The sequence below is a fragment of the Cibotium barometz genome, chromosome 40 (assembly GCF_041138505.1).
Source record: "Cibotium barometz isolate CiBa-2024 chromosome 40, ASM4113850v1, whole genome shotgun sequence".
NCBI lineage: Eukaryota > Viridiplantae > Streptophyta > Polypodiopsida > Cyatheales > Cibotiaceae > Cibotium > Cibotium barometz.
Window position 1 is genome coordinate 23140399 of NC_141085.1, and position 20273 is coordinate 23160671.

Genomic DNA, 20273 nt, shown 5'->3' on the forward strand with positions numbered 1-20273 from the left:
CCATTCAAGAAAGCATTCTTCACATCCATTTGGTGCAACTCTCAACCTTTGAGTGCAGCCATAGAAATCACGGATCTCACGGTGGCCATCTTGGCCATTGGACTAAATGTCTCATCACAGTCAAGGCCATGAGTTTGTGCATAACCCTTTGCAACTAGCCTTGCCTTATGTCTCTCCACAGATCCATCTGACTTACACTTCACTTTGTACACCCATTTGCAACCAATTGCATTCTTGCCTTTTGGTAAGGCAACCAACTCCCATGTCTCATTGCTAGACAATGCATCCATCTCCTCATCCATGGCACCGTCCCAAACCTGTTTGCCAATAGCCTCCTCAAAATGAGTAGGCTCAACCTGTTTCACCATGGAAGTCATATATGCATAATGCATCCTCACTATCACGGTACCAACTAGCCATCTCTGAGAATATTATATCCCTGCTAATGACCACCTGCTTGGCCATTGGATTGTAACATTTGTATGCTTTCCTGTCCTGTGCATACCCAATAAATATACATTTTTCGGCCTTTGGATCCAACTTTCTCCTCCTCTCATCTGGCACATGCACATATGCCACACATCCAAAGACTTTCAAATGTCCAATGTCAGGCCTACAACCTGTCATCCTCATCTCAGGAGTACTCTCATGTATGGCAGCTGTAGGTGTCTTGTTCAACAAGTACACCGTTGTAGCACACGCTTTGGCCCAAAAGTAATTTGGCATACTCTTCTCATTGAGCATGGCTCTAGCAATCTCACCAATGACCCTGTTCTTTCTTTCAGCAACACCATTTTGCTGAGGTGAGTACCTGCAAAAGTAATCTGTCTCCGAATCCCATGTTCTCGCAAGAACCTGTCAAATGCATGTGAGGTGTACTCCCCACCTCCATCTGTCCTTATGCATTTTATCCATTGGCCATATTGTTTTTCCACCAATGCTTTAAAGTCCATAAACTTCCCAAGTGCTTCACTCTTCTCTTTCAAGAAGTAGATCCATGTCATCCTGCTAAAATCATCAATGAAGGTGACATAGTACCTGAAACCACTAATAGATGGAGTCTGTGCGGGACCCCATATGTCACTCTGTATGATCTCCAATGGCCTCCTGGTGATCTGGCCATCCTTTGGAAATGGCAACCTTGCCTGCTTTCCAAACTGACATGCATCACACACATGGTTGCTACCATCATATTTGAACCTAGGCAAACCACCAACAATACCCTTGGTTTGCATAGACTTCAACTTTTGCATATTCACATGTCCAATCCTTTTGTGCCATATGTCTATGTCAGGCACAACACCCTGGCTCTTTGAGAACATGGCAGACTTCAATTCTGGGATACCTGCATCCAACTTAAATAGCTTGCCATCCTTTTGCCCCTTGGCAATCAACCTGCAACCATTCTTGAAATCTTCAACGAAGCATCCATGCTCATTGAATCTCACTTGCATTCCTTGCTCAACCATTTGACCAACGGATGCAAGATTCTTTGTTATGGTTGGCACATACAAGACATCTGACATTGTCTTGACTCTCCCATCATGCATCTTGAGCGGAACATTACCAACATGTGTAATGGGATGCTGAGTGTCATCCCCTGTAGTCACATAGCCCTGTGTCTGCATAGGCAACATCCTGTCAAACCACTCACCATGACCTGTCATGTGGTTTGATGCACCTGAATCCATATACCAAGTATCATCACTCTCCTTGTGTGATGACATATTGCCCATTACATGCTTCATGGCAAACAGATGATCCTCATTGCCAACATTGCTAGTAGATGCATAATGTCCACCATGCTGCACTCTACCACCTCGTACATCATTCTGCTTTTTGTAGCAGTCTCTGGCCAAATGTCCAAGCTTACCACAATAGTGGCAATCAATGCCACTTCTCTGTTGTTGTTGAGGTTGCCAACGACCTTGTCCTCTACTAGGCATGGACCTGTCTCTAGCATGAGGAGCATAACCTCTACCACCATGAGCACCATATGATGGTTGAGAATCCTGTTGTTGTTGTGGTCTATCATACCATCCACGACCACTTGTACGACCTCTAGAAGCAGATCTCCCCCTGCCTCTAGCACCACGAAATGAATAGAATGCTTGGTCCCTAGCATGACCACTGCTGCTAGATGAGGAACCAAGTCCAAGCTTCATCTCCTCAACAATGAGTAACGAGACAAGCTCCTCGAACTCTGGAGACTCACCGCCTCGAACCCTAATCGAGGTCTCAAAAGCTTTGTAGTCTTTTCCAAGACCATTCAATGTGATTGCAACAACATCTTCATCATCCATGGGTGCACCAATAGATGCCAATGCATCTGCACATCCCTTTATCTCCAGCACATAATCATTTATGTTCTTGTTGTTGCGATTCAAGCTATGCATCTTTTGCTTCAATTGCATCTTCTTGGGCTGCGTGTTGGTGTCATACATTTTCACCAAAGTGTCCCATGCTTCCTTAGGAGTTCCACAATCCTGTATATGACAAAGCATGGCATCTGTCACACATATAGAGAAGTAATGCAACACTTTAAATGCTCTTTTTGTCCATGTCCCGTGTGCCGTCCTTTGTACGAGAGTTACATTCTCCACTGGGAGCCTTGGCTCCTCCTCATCACCTGTAATCAAGGCCCAATAGCCTTTGCCTTTCAGGAAATTTGTCATCCTGTACTTCCACACTTGGAAGTTGTTCCTGTCAAGCTTCTCACCAACAATTTGTACGGGACCATCACCCATCTTGGCAACACAATGCCACAAGCTCAAACACCTGCAAATGAGCTATGTATAGCCCAAATAATCTCCAAACAATGTCCCGGACACTTCAAAGTATTCAAAACACTTCACAAGTGATGTCGAAATCACTTCACAAATACCCTGTTTTGGAGGCTCAAAATACCCTGTTTTTGGAACACTTCCCGAGGCTCCAAATGCATCAATTTGCAATGTAATACTTCAATCAAGTGTGGGAAACATGAATCATCATCCCAACATGCTCAATGTTGCATATAAACACTCTTCAAGATGTGTACAACCCAAATGTGTACTAATCCAATTCTCTGTTTTGAGAAAAAACAGGTAACCAGAGATTAATCCCGCTCTAATTCCTTCAAATGTTGTCCAAATTGAGGGCCCAGGCATTCAAAAGTTTAGCAATGATGTGTTCTAACACCATGTAAGAGGAATTTGGCCAATTTTGCTTCAGTAGGTAGTAATTGACCAATTAAGCATGCTCTGTTTCACTAATCCTGTTTTAACAGATTTGCTAATCCTTGTTTAATTAGCTCAAGATCTACTCCAAAATGTGCTTTGAGCTGAACCAACTTGATAGCAATGTTCACAAGAGTGATCTCCACCCAATTGCTAAGCTCAACACCACTTCATTTGCCCAAACAACACTCAATAAGCCAAGATTTGACACTTTTTTTGATGAAAATCCCTGTTTTGCATTCTGGCTGCACCGCCTTCTTGTGTGAGGATATGGAGGAGTTACACACCACCTTTGATGCTTATGAGGCTTAGCAAAGGTCCCTAGTATACTCCCAAACATTCAATGGTTTGATTTCATGCATAAATGCTCCACATTGCCATGATTTTTTTGAGCATCTATTGGGCTGTTTTTTTGAGAGATTCAAAGCAGAGTTTTTCCTCTTCAAATGATTCAAAATGATTGTTCCAGATCAAGGCAAATGCAACCTTCCAAGTTGCTCATGCATCCAACCTTGCCACATACATGTTCTGGCTCCAGATCTGCAAGTACATCATCTAACTCTTGCAAGCTTCAATGGAAAGCTTCAAAACCAGATTTTTGCTTTGCTCTTTGGCAACTCAGATTTGCTTTGTTCTTGTCAGATTTACCTGCAAACCGCTCAAGGGTGTTTAGCTATTCTTACCCGATAGGCCAAGCTCTGAGATCTGTTGATTTGGTGTGCTCCACAGCTTCACAAGTCTCCAAGCTCCAATGGCTTTCTTCACAGCTTCTTCCCTCTTTCTCACAACTCAGATTTTTTGCAACTCAAGCTCTGATACCATAATAAGAAATAGAAGAAGGCAATACATAGGAGACACACACCAGATCTATATTCTAATCATCAACACAAGATAGAGAAGCACCATAGCTTTGCTTCATTATTCTCCACACAAGCTACACACACATAATGATGTGTGTTCACACTAAAGTAAACCTAGACTAAATGTCCACACACTCCGGCCATCTGGGGTCGGCCATTATTGTCCACACACTAATGTCCTAGTGTCCACACTCTGCTAATGATATCAATCTGGCGGAGTTGAGCTTGATATCTCAACACTCATAATAATCTGGGATATCAAGCTCAACTCCGGCCATCTGGGATATTAAGCTTAACTCCGCCAGATTGATATCTCAACTCCGCCAGATTGAGTGTAGAATAATGCATAATCTCCTATGACAGACAAGTGTATGGCGAGGCTCTTGTCTCCTCCTCCTGTGGCATGTCCTCTGTAATGACATAGGAGGATCTTGATGGAGGAAAGTAACATAGGGCTATGTATATAACCCTGTCCTGTGAGAGCTGTAAGCTGATCCACATGTATCTGGCCTCTGGATCCTGTGCTACCACTCTCAGTCTCCCCTGTAGCTCCCGTTAAAATAGAACTGCTACTCCCCCCGACCCTCTCGAGGTACCTTGGTGTGTGGTTCTCCTGTATGCTGACTCCCACTGGAATCCCTCTACTCGAGGTACAATGATGATGATGATGAGAGTGAAGTACAATGATTGGACACAGTACAAGTTTGCTTAATGATTAAACGAGTACAATGAAGCCCCTTTCATGGGCTGATGGTACAACCTCCTCCTTTGACCTTTATTTAATGAGGCATGATGTCACTCCATACCTCATGCTACACACATCATCATATACATGACTTAGAACATGTTCCCACATTTAACTCCGAGATTCCCAACAACTCTGCCCGGCATCACTCTATCAGCCACCCCCGTGGGTGAATCAAACTCCAGAGTAGCCAAACCCAAGAAAATGGGTGCCGGTGATTTTTCCTGGCTCACCGATAAGGGCTGCCTGGAGCAAGTCCCCAATATGTCCGCGCGTGGGATGGCTCCCTAGGATCTTGCAAACCAAAGAAGAGGCCGCGAGGGGGTGGGGCTTCAGCGAGAGCTCACAAGATTCACAAGAGTTTACCAGATGTGCCAAACTCTTAGAGGGGGGAGTTTGGGAACTTCAAGAAAACAGCCCGTTGTAGCTTCTCAAAGTCTTCCATCAGTAGAAAGAAGGGTCGATTCATCACTGAAACAATTTTGTACTTGATTCTGTTAAACTTTGGGTCGCTTCAGATGAACACCTGCCCACCAGATGGGCAGCAACCTGTATGGGAGGAGGGCAGCCTCAAAGGACTGCCCGATAAAACTGCAGCCCTGTATGGGGTTGCTTATTGAAGCTATCCCTGTTCCAAACTTTTTTTTCGCATTAAGGGAGTTCCAAGCTCAATTACTTGGTGTTCAACAATTCTGAGCCATTGCTTTTGTTAGTTAAAACTTAAGTTCTTCTCTAGATCCTTTTGTTTCTCAACTTGTTTGCCGTTTTTCTTTGGACCGGTGACACAGGATAGCTAGGTCACAGGGAAAGACGAGGATGTTGTCCCAACAGATTAGTGCCTTGGAGAACATGCAGTATTGCTATTTTGTGCGACTAGAATGGACAGCAGATGCCAAGTAATGTTTTTTGGTGGTTATACTGGTGCAGGATGTGCTTTGGTACTTGCATGTAATCATTACTTGAGCCAATGTTTTCTTATGAATGGGGTTTTTAAAAACTTGTCTCAGGGCTACCGAGTCTAAGATAAAAGGCTTGAAGGAGTTGAGGGACATGCAAGACGCATTGTCCGAAGAAAATGAGCACTGCTCGGAAACAGATAACGAGTCAGAAGCTCACGTAACTCCTTCAAAAAGCGATGGCAATAAGTTGTGCTCAAAGAAGCAACAGTTTAAGATCAATACACAAGACATGGAAACCGACCTGAGTGACGATGTCCCCCTGGCTTCTGTCCTGACACCAAATTGTCTGCAAACGTATGGGGCTAATAAGATGAGGAAAAAGGTTCAGGTGCAAAAGGGATCACAAATGATGAGTAGCATGCAAAGAAAAGATTTCAGATGCCCAGAAAAAGATATGGGAAGTCTGGATTGTAGCCAGCTCAAGGGGTCTCGTAAGCGCCCACGTATTGTGCTTTTGGACGATGAAGAAATCCAAGAGTCTTTTATATCTGCAGACAATGGATCAGAAACTCACGGCTCTGCAAAAGAAAAGGAAAGTTCAAAGGGTGCAAGCAAGCAATCGTGTGAGATGTCAGGGTCTGGGCAGCTCTTTTGTCAGGCCATATCCTCCCAAACAGTTGCAAGTTTACGAAAGCCCAACATAGTCAGTTCTCCTTTTGTAGAAGTTACAGCTGAAAGGGAATCAGTGCAAAGGCAGTCGGCTTTAGGGGAAGAACCTGGTGACAATGTTTCTCCTTGTAACATGGACTTTACTTCTGTCGATGCTATGGGTGATCAACTGGAAACTTCAGAATTGGGGTCAGTGAAATCTGCTAACCGGATTCCTGTCCATAATGTGGATGCTGGCATGGACAAGTTCACAAGCCAGGATGATGAATTGCAGACTTCCTTAGAAAACCAGAAGGGGGATGCTATTGTTGAGAACAGAAAAGGTACCTTACCGATTGTGGATGGAGCAGATTCAATCCCTGAACAGGTTATACTCTTTTTGTATTTTGTTTAACTAGATTTTTATGCTTTACAGCTGCAAATTGCTGCCATCTTTTTACTGAAAAAGGCTTAATAACAATACCAAAACACAGCCAATAGATGTCTCGTTTCTTGCCACAAAAAACACGTGCTTAAAGCAGTTTGCAGCCTTTGCACGAAGCTGACTTTGCCTGAAGAAGTTGTGAAGGAAGAAGAATGTTCATAGATCTGGAAATATTTAGGTGATAGGAAGATCTCCCTGCACTTTATACCCCCACTTCCCCTTCTTTCCCCCTTCAAATCCTCCCCCCCCCCCCCCCCCCCTCACAAGCCTGCCTTTTCCTTCCTCTTTCCTGCCAAGCCCCTTGCTGCCTGTGTGCACTTTATACCTCCCCTTCCCCTTCTTTCCCCCTTCAAATCCCCTCCCCCCCCCCCCCCCCCCCCCCTCTCCTGCTCCTCTTCCCCCCTTCCCAACAAATATAATACTTGAGCACATTGAGTGCAAGTTGATTATAAATCTCTCAGTGCCCGCAATTATAAATCTGTGATTGCCCACACGTTTGTGGCTGAAACACAATGGAAAATTGCAATTTAATCTCAAAATTATAAAATATGCACACCAAAATGACATGTAAACTTTGTCACATGTGTACACCAAGAGTGCCAGTGATCTTTAGCTAGGAGGCAAGAGATCTTGGATAGAGATAGAGCCATCACGGGTAGATTGTGTGCTTTGCAGAGGGAACTTGAGAAACACCCTAATGCCGAGTGGATTGTAGATGCATTATGCACGGTTCGGGCTGAGTTGCAAGACTCTCTTGAGCAACGTGCATAGTTTCATTATCATGCACATGAGTCATTCTCGACTCAGATGCGAGGTGCTTTTGAAATGGCTCCTATTCAGTGTTGTGGTGGATGCATCAGTGGCGTTGGCAAAAGGTGTTTGGAGGATGTTTATGAGTGCTCCAAGCAAAGCTCGACATGGTCAGGAGGATTGCCTCTGTTTTTACTGCTGCTTGTTATCTGCACAGAGGCTCACTCCCCTCAGAGGGATAGGGCATAGGAGAAGGTTTGGGAGTCCCTGCCTAGGCTGATTTTGGATGACATGTGCATTACTTATGCCCTTTTTCAGCAGATGAGCTTAGACATGCGATTCAAGCATTACCACATGATAAATGTCCTCGGGATGATGGCCTCTCTCCCATGTTTTCCATGAGTTTTTGGGATGACATTGGGGATGAGATCACTGTGGCATTAAAGGGATAGGTAGAATACGGGCTCTATACCCCCTTTTCTTACTGAGGGTCTTATCCACCTCATCCCTAAGGGTGGTAATAAGACTAACATTGCCCAGTGGAGGCCTATCACATTGCTTGGTACTGCATACAAAATTCTTGGGAAGGTAGTGAGCATGCGATTGTAGCCATTGTTAACAGATAGCCATTCACGACATAGAATGGATTCCTCCAAGGAAAAAGTATCTTGGATAACATCTTTTCCTTTTGAAAGGCGGTAGAGTGGGCCAAGACAAATAATCAGCCCTTGGCAAATCTTGTACTTGATTTTAAGAAAGCCTATGAAAGAGTGGATTGGGACTTCTTAGAGAATACTCACATGCATGGGATTTTGTCAAGATTGGATCTCAGGTATCTCTTGCCTTTATTGGGAGGCTCACAACACTGTGCTTGCTTGTGGAGGTCAAGGTGAGTGCTTAGATGTCTCACCCCACATGGCAAGGCTGCCCCTTAACTCCCCTCCTGTACTCATTGTTGCAGAAACTTTCAGCATTTTCCTGGGACTTTTGAGTTGGCCGACGATACAAGATGTTTCTTGATGCATCCTTCTCATCTCTTTGCTCATTTCACACTGCCTTGGAAGAGTTTTGTCTAGTAGAGCAGGGGCCTTTATAAATTGGCATAAGCCTGTCAGATATTTGGTTAGTGACTCCGAGAAGATTGATTAGGGCACATATGTTGGCTCACATGGATTGAGATAGGACACATTGCTTGGATGCCTGGTTGGAATAGACATTACACTTGCCCACCAGCATTTTGCCCCTGTGCTCATAAGCATAAGGAAAAAGCTCCTTCATTGGAGGTCTAGGAAGCTCGACTTGGCGCCTAGAGCCTTGGTGGTAAACCAGGTGTTGCTTGCCACAGCTTGGTATGTCACTTCTTATTGGTGTTGTGACTGTACAGTCACGGAGGGTGATCTGCAATTTCTAATGGTCAGGGCTTGATGGCACATAGACACCAGAGCTAGAGTTGCTTCGGAAACTATTATTTAGAACATTCCTCCTTGGTACTCAACCTTGGAAGGATTTCTTCATGTACCGTATTCTTTAATGTGTGCTTGAGAGTGGTGGCGATTGGAAGCACAACACGTTTTATTTTCTCTGAGGCAGATTGCTGCTGCTCCCTCTCCCATTGGTTTCTTCCATCATCTGGACTTACAGTATGTGGATATTTTTATGTCATCGGCCTCCAAGCTCAGTAGATGAGGTTGACATGCAGCCCATTATGTGGAACGACCTTATCAGAGATGATCCTTGCAGGCCTTTGGGTGTAGCAAGATATTTTCAGTGGCCAGGTTGGGAGAGTTGTGCAGCAACAGTATTTGACTGGAAGAACTTCAAAACTTTTTTAGTTGATCAGAGAGAGGCATCTACTCAGCATCCGAGGGAGCCACTGACGGATTGCATAGATTGATGCAACTATACCTAACCACTGGATTACTGGTACGTTCTTAGATGAGTATCACCACTATTGGCAAATCGGAGTTAAGTGTGGGAACACCCTCTTAGCCTAGGAATCTTTCCTTGAGGTAAGCAGTGATGTCACACCTCATTTAATAAAAGGTCAAAGACGAGGTTGTACTTTCAGCCCATAAAAGGGGCTTCATTGTACTCGTTTAATCATCAAGCAAACTAGTACTTTGTGTCCAATCACTGTACTTCACTCTCCATCATTATAATGTATTTCTCTCGAGTCTCTCTCCCCCTCTCTTGTCCCTCATTTCAGCTCTGCTCTTGACCGGTGAGCACGTGCGTTCTTGATGCTACTGCCTGCAATTGATCCCCAAGTGCTGTTCAGGGAGAAGGGAGGGCTGTCTCCACCAAGGTAGCATGTTGACTTTTCCATTGAGCTCTCTTGCAAGAGAACATAAAGAAGCATCAGGAACTTCTTTAATGAATCCCACCTGCCGAGCATATTCTCCAAAGCTTTTTAACTCATAAGAAAGCCTTCTTCTAGCAGTCGTAACCAGGAGGGTACCTGACACATTACTGAACATTGAGGACAAATTCAACATTTTTCTTGCATATGAGTAGTGCATCTTCTCTGCCACAGTGACCAAACAAAAACATCTCTAAAGGATCTTCAAGCATATTACTGATGTTCCCTGGTACAGATGGGTTCTTTACTGCATTATATTTGACCTTGGCATCAGTCTTTGTGACAGACCATACATCCTCTTACCCCAAAATACCAGCAAAACGTTCTGCAATGCATTTCAGATCTCTTTCTCTGAAGATGAAACTGAACCTTCTGCAAAAGACACCAGAGGGATGTGGTCTTTCTGAATTTTTTGCTTAAGCATCCAGAAGACTTGTTAGTAGGCCTCTTTGCAATACCACAACACCAGTCTCATGAAGCTGCACCTTTTTCTTTAAATAGCAATTAGAGGTCTGGCATCCAGTAACAAACCAGATACACACAACATTTGACATCATTCCAGAGGGAGATTCACAGTGTGGACTGGCACTGCTTCATGTGCAAGACAATGCAGCCTCAAGAGTACAGACCCGAGCTTAAAGTGCGTTCGTTTCTGTTGGGGCTGTCTGGCTGCCTGCATTGATTGCTTTATGAAGTATAGCCATGTTTTTTCAGAGTTCTGAGATACGTTTCAGCCTAGCTTTGGGAACCTCCCTCCCACTATCCCTGAATGGTCGCTACCTAGTAGTTATCCGTGTTGAGAAGCAGATATTCAGGGTTGGCCCAGAGCTACTGAATTTTCCTTCGTACCAGGAATAATTAAAAAGAGTATCATTACATTTGAAATAAGTGTCCCTTGGTCTGCTCATATCTTCCCAAAGATAAATGAATGGGGAAGTGGTCATTACCGCAAAAAACATGTTAAAGTAGAGACAATTGCTGATGGTTACAACTATTACATGCTGCAGAGGTGTAAAACCTATTGGGCGTTGTCACAAATCCCTATATTCTAGGGACATGCGGATGCGTGTCAGGCCTAGAAACATGCGGATGCATGTATGTATTATACCTGGGCATGTGTATGGATCATATGAGTGGATGCATATGAGTCCAAGGACATGGCAGGACATTTGTGGACTTTCGGGCGGTGCCCGTGTGGATTCCGGCAATGCACACATGGTGTGTTATGATGGCAGGCGGAATATTTTCAAGTACAAGAATGATGATAGGTGGTTCTCCAAGTTTACATGTGCACAATGCATAAATGATGCATGCCATAACTTTATTTTACTTTGTGTGACATTGTCTTGCTGCCTGGACAATGCTTGTTATTTTGGCTTGTGAAGTCCGAGGGACCGGGGACGCCCGGGCACCTTGTGGACGCGTGTGTGCACTCCTGTTTGGGCCTAAAACTGTGGGCTTATGGGTTTTGCAGGTGGTAAGTGCGTCCACACTCAATTTACAGCTTATTTCATTTACTACTAAAGTTTATTGGTTTGCAGGTCCACACTCATTAATAAGTGGCCGGACAACTTATAATGCGTTCGCATTTGGTTGGACCAAAATTAATGAAGTCCGGACAACTTATGGCCATTTCCCATTTGGTTGGACCTAAACTTATACAAACAGGACAAATGGAGCACTATGGGCTGGACACCTACCTGGACACCTTATGGGGACACTTGTCAGCCTGTATGTGTACCCACCAAGCTCCTTAGGTGGCACTGGAGAAAGGCGTCTCCTTCAAGAGGCCTTTTGGGCTGTTTTATTCATTACTGAACACATTGGAGAGCTGGTTGAAGCTTTTGGAGTTGCTACAGGGCTGGTTGCTTGCTTCCCGGACTCACACAAGCTTGGATATCGATCCCCACACTCTTCTAAAGGGCTGGTTGGTAAATTTCAGACCTGTAATTTCTGGTTATTGCGAGTTTTGGGCTGGTTACAGGTGTCCAAAGTCAACTTGGACAGTACAGGACAGCTCTAGGGACCTCCACAGGGCTGTAGGACCCCTTACAGGTGGATTTCTCGCGATAGAAAGTTGCTGTTTTGGACTGGTTATTGCACAAAACAGGCCGGACAGCAATGAAATATGTGAGCATGGATGTGTCTCAAGGATTCCTGGTATAACAGGTGCTTAGGGCAAGCATTGGGGACACTTGCTCGCGGAGAACACAGGTTTCTGGATCAGTTTCTCGCGTGGAAACAGGGCCTAAAGATCCATTTACATCTTGTGCAGGGCGGAGTACCTGTGAGGATTGTGATACTCTTGTGCAGGGCGGATGTACCTGTGAAGAGGCTTGTGCAGGGCGGATGTACCTGTGTGTAGGGCGGATGTACCTACAGATTCTCTTGTTTGAAATGTATTCATTCATGATGTATTTGGAAGAATCAGGTGCAGGCTGGTGGTGAATCCCCAGGCACCCGTAATCTTGTACTTTGCAGACTCTTTTGGTAATATAACCTAAAAGGGGGGGGGGTCAGCCTATCATCGGCCCCTTTATGTGGTGTACTGTCATTTTCAGCTTTGTGGTTGTAATGCTCAAGTGTTAAGTGCTCAGAATCTTGTTCACATTTATACGATTCCAATACACGCGTCCGTCTCCCGTTACATTGGTATCAGAGCTCAGTTTTTCCCCTCATTGGAAAACGGTCTGAGGCTTGGAATCATAAGTGGTGACCTGATTTGAGTGTCATGGACAGCCACATTTCTGACAGTGTGGAGAACACACAGGACCGTGAACTTCATGGTACAAGGGATGCAAGAGATGCTGCAGGCAATGATGTCTATGGAGATGCAGGTACTCATGACACTATGCATTCTGATTTGGAATCTTTGAGGCGTCAAGTGCGACGCTATAGGGCTGAAACCGAAGAGCTTAGGTCATTGAAAAATGACCCGGATGTACAAAGGGTGTTGGCTGCGAAGGCAAAGGCTTCGGTCCATGAAGTCACTTTTGAAGCAATTGCAAAGGAAATGGATGTAGAGAAAACCCGAGAGCTTGCACTTGCATACCTAATGGTTAAGGGTGATGTATACACTGAAGCAGATGGTAGTTTGGCTTTCAAGAAGCCACCCCTCATGGCTGCCCGTGGTGATGCACATGATGCACAACAAGCAGAAAGAGCACAGCAAGTGCCAAATGCTGAAAGGACAAGAGTCCCTGGTGCTAGGCTTGATGCAGGTCAAGAGAAGAGTAAGGATGAGGGATCCTCTACTCATTCCCGCTTTGCTCCAAGACGACATGTCCGTTCTCGTGTTGAGCTTTCCACTCATTTGGAGAGTGTGGCTCAAGAGAGAACGAAGAGGGATCGTGAATCTTCATCGCGGCATCATCATCATGCAGATGAACAGGATGTACATAGGGATGCATTTAGAAGGAAGAAGCCTCGAGAGTTCAAGTCCGGTGACAAGGATGTAAAGTTTGAAAACTTTCAGGGACGGATGGACTCTACCAAAGCACTTGCTTTCATCAGACAGTTTGAGATAGCTTTTTGCAATGAAGACTTTTCGGAAAAGTCTATGCTCAGGCATGTGGGAATGCATCTCAAGGATACGGCAAGTGATTGGTGGCTTGCAAAAATACTTGATGGAAGTGCTGCCCCAACTTGGTCTTCTTTCAAAATTCAGTTTTATGATCAATTCTTACCACCAAACTTTGCAAAGGATGTACGCAAGGAGTGGGATTGGCTGTCCCAAGATGAGGGAGAGTCCGTTGCTTCATATATAGCAAAGTTTTGGAAAGTCCTTCTCAAGGTTACTCCCTTCATGAAGATTGGAGAGGACGAGAAGAAGAGAAAGTTTGAATCGGGGCTCCATCACATCATCCAACAAAGCTTGGGAGTGTACCCAAATAAGACCATACAAGAGCTTATACACTCAGCCATGATTGCGGAGAACTTGCACATAAAAGCACCCACAAATAAGCCATTTGCAGGTCAAAACAAGAGCAAATTCAGGGCTGGTTATGACCAGAAAAAGGGTGGACAGCCACCTAAGAATGCTCCCAAAGATGGCCGAGATGCAAAGGATGACTCTGAAAAGAAGCCGGGGGGTAAACGCCACAATTTTGGGCTCTCAAAACAGCAATTGGAAGAGTACAGGAAGGCTGGAAAATGCTTTAAGTGTGGCAGTCAAGATCATATATATCCTAAATGCCCACAGAATCCTAAGAATGCTGAGCCTAATGTGCAAAAGCCTCTTGTGAATGTTGTACCCGATGTGCAGGGTAATACAGGGCATGAGCCCAAGAGTAGAGTCATATGCAAGGCTTGGGGCAAATTGAAGGATTAGCCCGCTTTGTTTCTTTTTGATGATGCTTCCACAGATAACTTTATATCCGTACAGATGGCTGCCGCCATAGGTCTCAATGTGGAAGACATGGGAATGCAAATGAATGCAGATGCCGCCTTTGAGGGCAAACAGGTTGATGTAGCTCCGGTCATTGGTAAGCTCCGTGTACAAATACAGGACTACCTCGACTATGAGAGCTTTCTAGTGGCTCCTCTTACAGGTTGTGATGTTTTGTTGGGGATGCCCTGGCATCACCGTTTAGAGCCTGTTAAGGCTTACAAAGAGAAGAAAATCAGCTTTGTACATAGAGGCCGTGAGCACTCTATAGATGCTGGTACTACTGGAAGTACCATACCTCTTGTAAGCCATGTACAAATTAATAAGGCAATAAAGAAATCAGCTTGTTCTTACTTGGTTTTTGTACGTGATACCATTGAACATTCTAGTGTTGATGTTAGTGCATTAGATCAACACAAGCTTAACTTTTTGAATGAGTTCAAAGATTGTTTTGCAAATGCTTTACCAGCAAGGTTGCCACCAGAGAGGCCGGAAGATCATTGCATAGATCTAATTCCCGGTAGCTCTCCACCTAATAGGCCACCATACAGGGTGAGTGCTAGTCAACAAGAAGAGATTATGGCACAGGTGAATGAACTTTTGGAAAAGGGTTTGATTCGGCCTAGTTCCTCGCCATATTGCTCGCCGGTACTTCTTGTTCAAAAGAAGGATGGTACTTACAGGATGTGTGTTGATTACCGTGCCCTCAATAAGATAACCATCAAGAATCGGTTTCCGATTCCGTGCATTGATGACATCTTGGACAAGCTTGAAGGTTCGGCATGTTTCAGCCGAATAGACCTCAAGAATGGTATCATCAAGTGAGAGTGGCACCTCAAGATGTACACAAGACTGCATTTAGGACAGCCTTTGGTCTTTATGAGTTTTTGGTGGTGCCTTTTGGCCTTACAAATGCACCCGCTACCTTCAACAGGATGATGGACAGGGTGTTCAGAAAGCATAGAAAGTTCACAGGTATATTCTTTGATGACATTATTGTATTCTCAAAGAATGAAGCCCAACATCGTGAGCATCTAGCTATTGTGTTTAAAGAGCTTAAGGAAAATCAGCTCTACATAAATACAAAAAAGAGTGAATTCTTCCTCCCAGAGATTCACTATCTTGGTCACATTGTATCAAAGGATGGTGTGCGCATGGATCCCGCAAAGATACAAGCCATGCAAGAATGGCCAGAGCTGAAATCAGTCCATGAAGTGAGGAGCTTCCTTGGTTTATGTGCTTACTACAGGAGGTTCGTCAAGCATTTTGCTTTCATTGCCGCTCCGTTACATGACTTAACGAAGAAGAAAGCAATCTTTAAATGGACTCAAGAAGAGAGAGATGCCTTTCAAAAGTTGAAGAGTGCAATCATCTCGGGACCGGTACTCATTATTCCGGATTTGCACAAACCTTTTGTGGTGGAATGTGATGCAAGTGGGGACTGCATAGGGGCTGTTTTGAACCAAGAAGGACATGCCATTGCCTATGAGAGCAGACGCTTGCAACATGCAGAGCTTCACTTACAGGTTTATGAGAAGGAGTTGTTGGCTGTAATTCATGCCCTTACTATTTGGAAACACTATCTTTTAGGGGCTGATTTTATGGTCAAAACTGATCATCAAAGTTTGAGATACTTTTTGACTCAAAGTAAGCTCTCAGAGAAGCATATGAGATGGGCAAATTTCCTCTCAATGTTTCATTTTCAGATTTTACACACTCCAGGGAAAAAGAATGTGGTGGCGGATGCCTTATCTAGACGACCACAGGTTCATGCTATTACAGTTGCATACCATGAGGACTTATCGGATATGCGTAATACTTATCATCTGGATGAGGATTTTGCACATGTATGGGTTGATTTGCAAGAGGGTATTGCTGTCCCATCTTATGTCATAAGAGATGGATATCTCATGATGCAAAATCGTATGTGTGTGGTAAAGAACCTTCGCCATAAGGTTATGGATGAGTGTCATGCTCCTCCATATGCAGGTCATAGAGGCATTTTGGCCACAGCACAAGCTTTGGAGAGGTATTTCTTTTGGCCACATATTCGCAAGGATATTGAAGCATATGTACGTGAATGTATGGTGTGTCAAAAGGTCAAGTTTGATCGACATAAAGCACCTGGATTGCTTTAGCCTTTGCCTATACCAAATGAACCATGGGAAAGCATTGCTATGGATTTCATTATGGATTTGCCAAGGACGCCACAGGGAAATGATGCTATTTGGACCATTATTGACAGGTTTAGCAAGCAGGCGCATTTCATTCCCGTGCGCAAGACAATAAAGCCAGATCATATGGCTAGGATGTTTTTGGCACAGATATTCAAACACCATGGCATGCCTAAATCTATTGTGGGGGATAGAGATCCTAGAACCACAAGTTTATTTTGGCGCGCATTGTTTGACAATATGGGTATAAAGCTGAACTTCTCATCAGCTTACCATCCACAGACAGATGGGCAAAGTGAAATAGCAAATTCAGTCGTCCTTGACTTGCTGAAATCTTATGTATCTGACCGCAAATCGGATTGGGAGAAGTATTTACCACTTGTGGAGTTTGCCTACAACAATACGGTACATACTTCTACGGGCAAGGCGCCCTTTGAGATTATCTATGGCAAGGTAGTACTACCACCCATCCTTCGCACAAAGGATGAGATTTTTGCAGCAGATGAGTATGTCAGAGACTTGGATACTGCATTTGCACAGGTACGGACAGCCATAGAGAGGTCTCAAACCAAGATTAAAAAGGCAGCTGATAAGCATAGAAGGGATGTACAATTCAAACAAGGTGATTGGGTCTTGCTGAAATTTGAAAAGGCACGCCTTCGGAAGAGGCCAGGGAAAGAGGGAAAGTACCCTAAACTTTCCAACAGGTATTATGGACCTTTTCAGATCTTGGAGAAGATCAATGATGTTGCATTTCGGCTGGTACTCCCAGATCATTGGAACATGCATAATGCTTTTCATGTGAGCCTATTGAGGCCTTATGTGGGACCGACACCGTTTGAGCCGGTTTTGGAAGACCCACCCGAGGTGGATGAGCTGGAAGAGATTCTTCAACCTGAACAGATTGTTTTTCACAAGGAACGAAAGCTTGCGGGAGGCAAACTTGTTCGTAGGTACCTTGTGAAGTTCAAGAATTATTCAGCTTTGGATGCGAAATGGATGGATGAGGCCTACTTCGAGGATTACCTAGATCTTTTGAAGGCCTATCTGGAGGCTTTTCAGTTGCGGTCAACTGATTAGAAGCCGGGGGGATGTCACAAATCCCTATATTCTAGGGACATGCGGATGCGTGTCAGGCCTAGAAACATGCGGATGCATGTATGTATTATACCTGGGCATGTGTATGGATCATATGAGTGGATGGATATGAGTCCAAGGACATGGCAGGACATTTGTGGACTTTCGGGCGGTGCCCGTGTGGATTCCGGCCATGCACACATGGTGTGTTATGATGGCAGGCGGAATATTTTCAAGTACAAGAATGATGATAGGTGGTTCTCCAAGTTTACATGTGCACAATGCATAAATGATGCATGCCATAACTTTATTTTACTTTGTGTGACATTGTCTTGCTGCTTGGACAATGCTTGTTATTTTGGCTTGTGAAGTCCGAGGGACCGGGGACGCCCGGGCACCTTGTGGACGCGTGTGTGCACTCCTGTTTGGGCCTAAAACTGTGGGCTTATGGGTTTTGCAGGTGGTAAGTGCGTCCACACTCAATTTACAGCTTATTTCATTTACTACTAAAGTTTATTGGTTTGCAGGTCCACACTCATTAATAAGTGGCCGGACAACTTATAATGCGTTCGCATTTGGTTGGACCAAAATTAATGAAGTCCGGACAACTTATGGCCATTTCCCATTTGGTTGGACCTAAACTTACACAAACAGGACAAATGGAGCACTATGGGCTGGACACCTACCTGGACACCTTATGGGGACACTTGTCAGCCTGTATGTGTACCCACCAAGCCCCTTAGGTGGCACTGGAGAAAGGCGTCTCCTTCAAGAGGCCTTTTGGGCTGTTTTATTCATTACTGAACACATTGGAGAGCTGGTTGAAGCTTTTGGAGTTGCTACAGGGCTGGTTGCTTGCTTCCCGGACTCACACAAGCTTGGATATCGATCCCCACACTCTTCTAAAGGGCTGGTTGGTAAATTTCAGACCTGTAATTTCTGGTTATTGCGAGTTTTGGGCTGGTTACAGGTGTCCAAAGTCAACTTGGACAGTACAGGACAGCTCTAGGGACCTCCACAGGGCTGTAGGACCCCTTACAGGTGGATTTCTCGCGATAGAAAGTTGCTGTTTTGGACTGGTTATTGCACAAAACAGGCCGGACAGCAATGAAATATGTGAGCATGGATGTGTCTCAAGGATTCCTGGTATAACAGGTGCTTAGGGCAAGCATTGGGGACACTTGCTCGCGGAGAACACAGGTTTCTGGATCAGTTTCTCGCGTGGAAACAGGGCCTAAAGATCCATTTACATCTTGTGCAGGGCGGAGTACCTGTGAGGATTGTGATACTCTTGTGCAGGGCGGATGTACCTATGAAGAGGCTTGTGCAGGGCGGATGTACCTGTGTGTAGGGCGGATGTACCTACAGATTCTCTTGTTTGAAATGTATTCATTCATGATGTATTTGGAAGAATCAGGTGCAGGCTGGTGGTGAATCCCCAGGCACCCGTAATCTTGTACTTTGCAGACTCTTTTGGTAATATAACCTAAAAGGGGGGGGTCAGCCTATCATCGGCCCCTTTATGTGGTGTACTGTCATTTTCAGCTTTGTGGTTGTAATGCTCAAGTGTTAAGTGCTCAGAATCTTGTTCACATTTATACGATTCCAATACACGCGTCCGCCTCCCGTTACAGGCGTAGCTTGTCGGAGAGAGTTTCCTGAGTAGGGGTTGTGCCAGGTAAATAGCTTGTTTGTGCAGGGATCAGAGACATCCAGTCTTTCCATCATTCTATTCCAATCATCCAGTTCTCTACCATGCATTTTTTGACTCTTGCAAAGCAATCTATCATCACTCAAGGATTCGACATTATTAGAATCACCCAGAAGCCCAATGATGGGAACATCAGAGGATAAACTCTTCGACAATTCTGTCTGATCCACTGCGGAGTCAGGGGCATAGATGGAAAGATGTTGAAGGTTTCACCTTTCCATCAAATCTTAATTCTAACCCATCCTGAGGATTGATGAACTTCTTCAATAATGATAGAGATGTCTGGTGAGGGGTGATTGGAGCACAACAACCAATGGTAACCGGCATGAAAAGCTGCCAATCTTTCCTTAAGGGTAATTCCTGCTATCTTGACCTTGAAGGTCTATCACTTCAGAAACCATTGTTTGAACCTGCCTGGTCGAGAAGGGACTGTAAACCCTCGACGGTCAAAAACAAGAAACTAATCATTTGGCTTTATGGGGTTTTGTGGTTTTTTTTTTTTTGGGGCTAAACGACGGGAGGGTAAGTTGGGAGGACCTATTCACAGTGCCCCTTCCCCTTAATGGGAGAATGGGAGGGGATTTTGTCCCCTCCCTCTCTCCCCAATCTCCATCTCTTCTGAGGAGCCTCCCTTCACACTTTTGATGTCTTCTTAAACAGTCTGACCCTCAACAAATTCTTGTTCTGCTGCTGCCGATGAACGAAGTGAAGTGAATTGACCCCCTGAAAAAACTGAAGAGCGAGCATCCTTCTTATGGGAGGGGAGGAAAGACTTCCTAGATCTAGATATTTGACAGCTAGACCTAGACATTTGACACTGATAGGTACCTTGTCCACCTGATCAAGGGGTCTAATAAATGTGCAGGAGACCAATACATCATTCAAGAGGGTTACATTGGTGTGCGGGACTAGCACGATTAATGCGAGGACATGCACAACTAACCCTGATTCAGCTGCAGTGAGCCCGTGGAGAGAAGGAGATAATTGAATGTCGGCAACA

The 20273-nt window shown here is 44.6% G+C and overlaps 1 protein-coding gene across 1 annotated transcript in view; it reads left to right on the forward strand.

The window, feature by feature from the left end:
- Nucleotides 1–20273, forward strand: part of TSK (tetratricopeptide repeat (TPR)-containing protein) — a 129264-nt gene that overhangs the window by 77014 nt on the left and 31977 nt on the right. The window contains exons 5-6 of the mRNA XM_086779410.1: nt 5612–5719; nt 5831–6758. Coding sequence (XP_086635536.1) covers nt 5612–5719; nt 5831–6758 — 1036 coding nt within the window. The remainder of the gene's footprint in view (nt 1–5611; nt 5720–5830; nt 6759–20273) is intronic.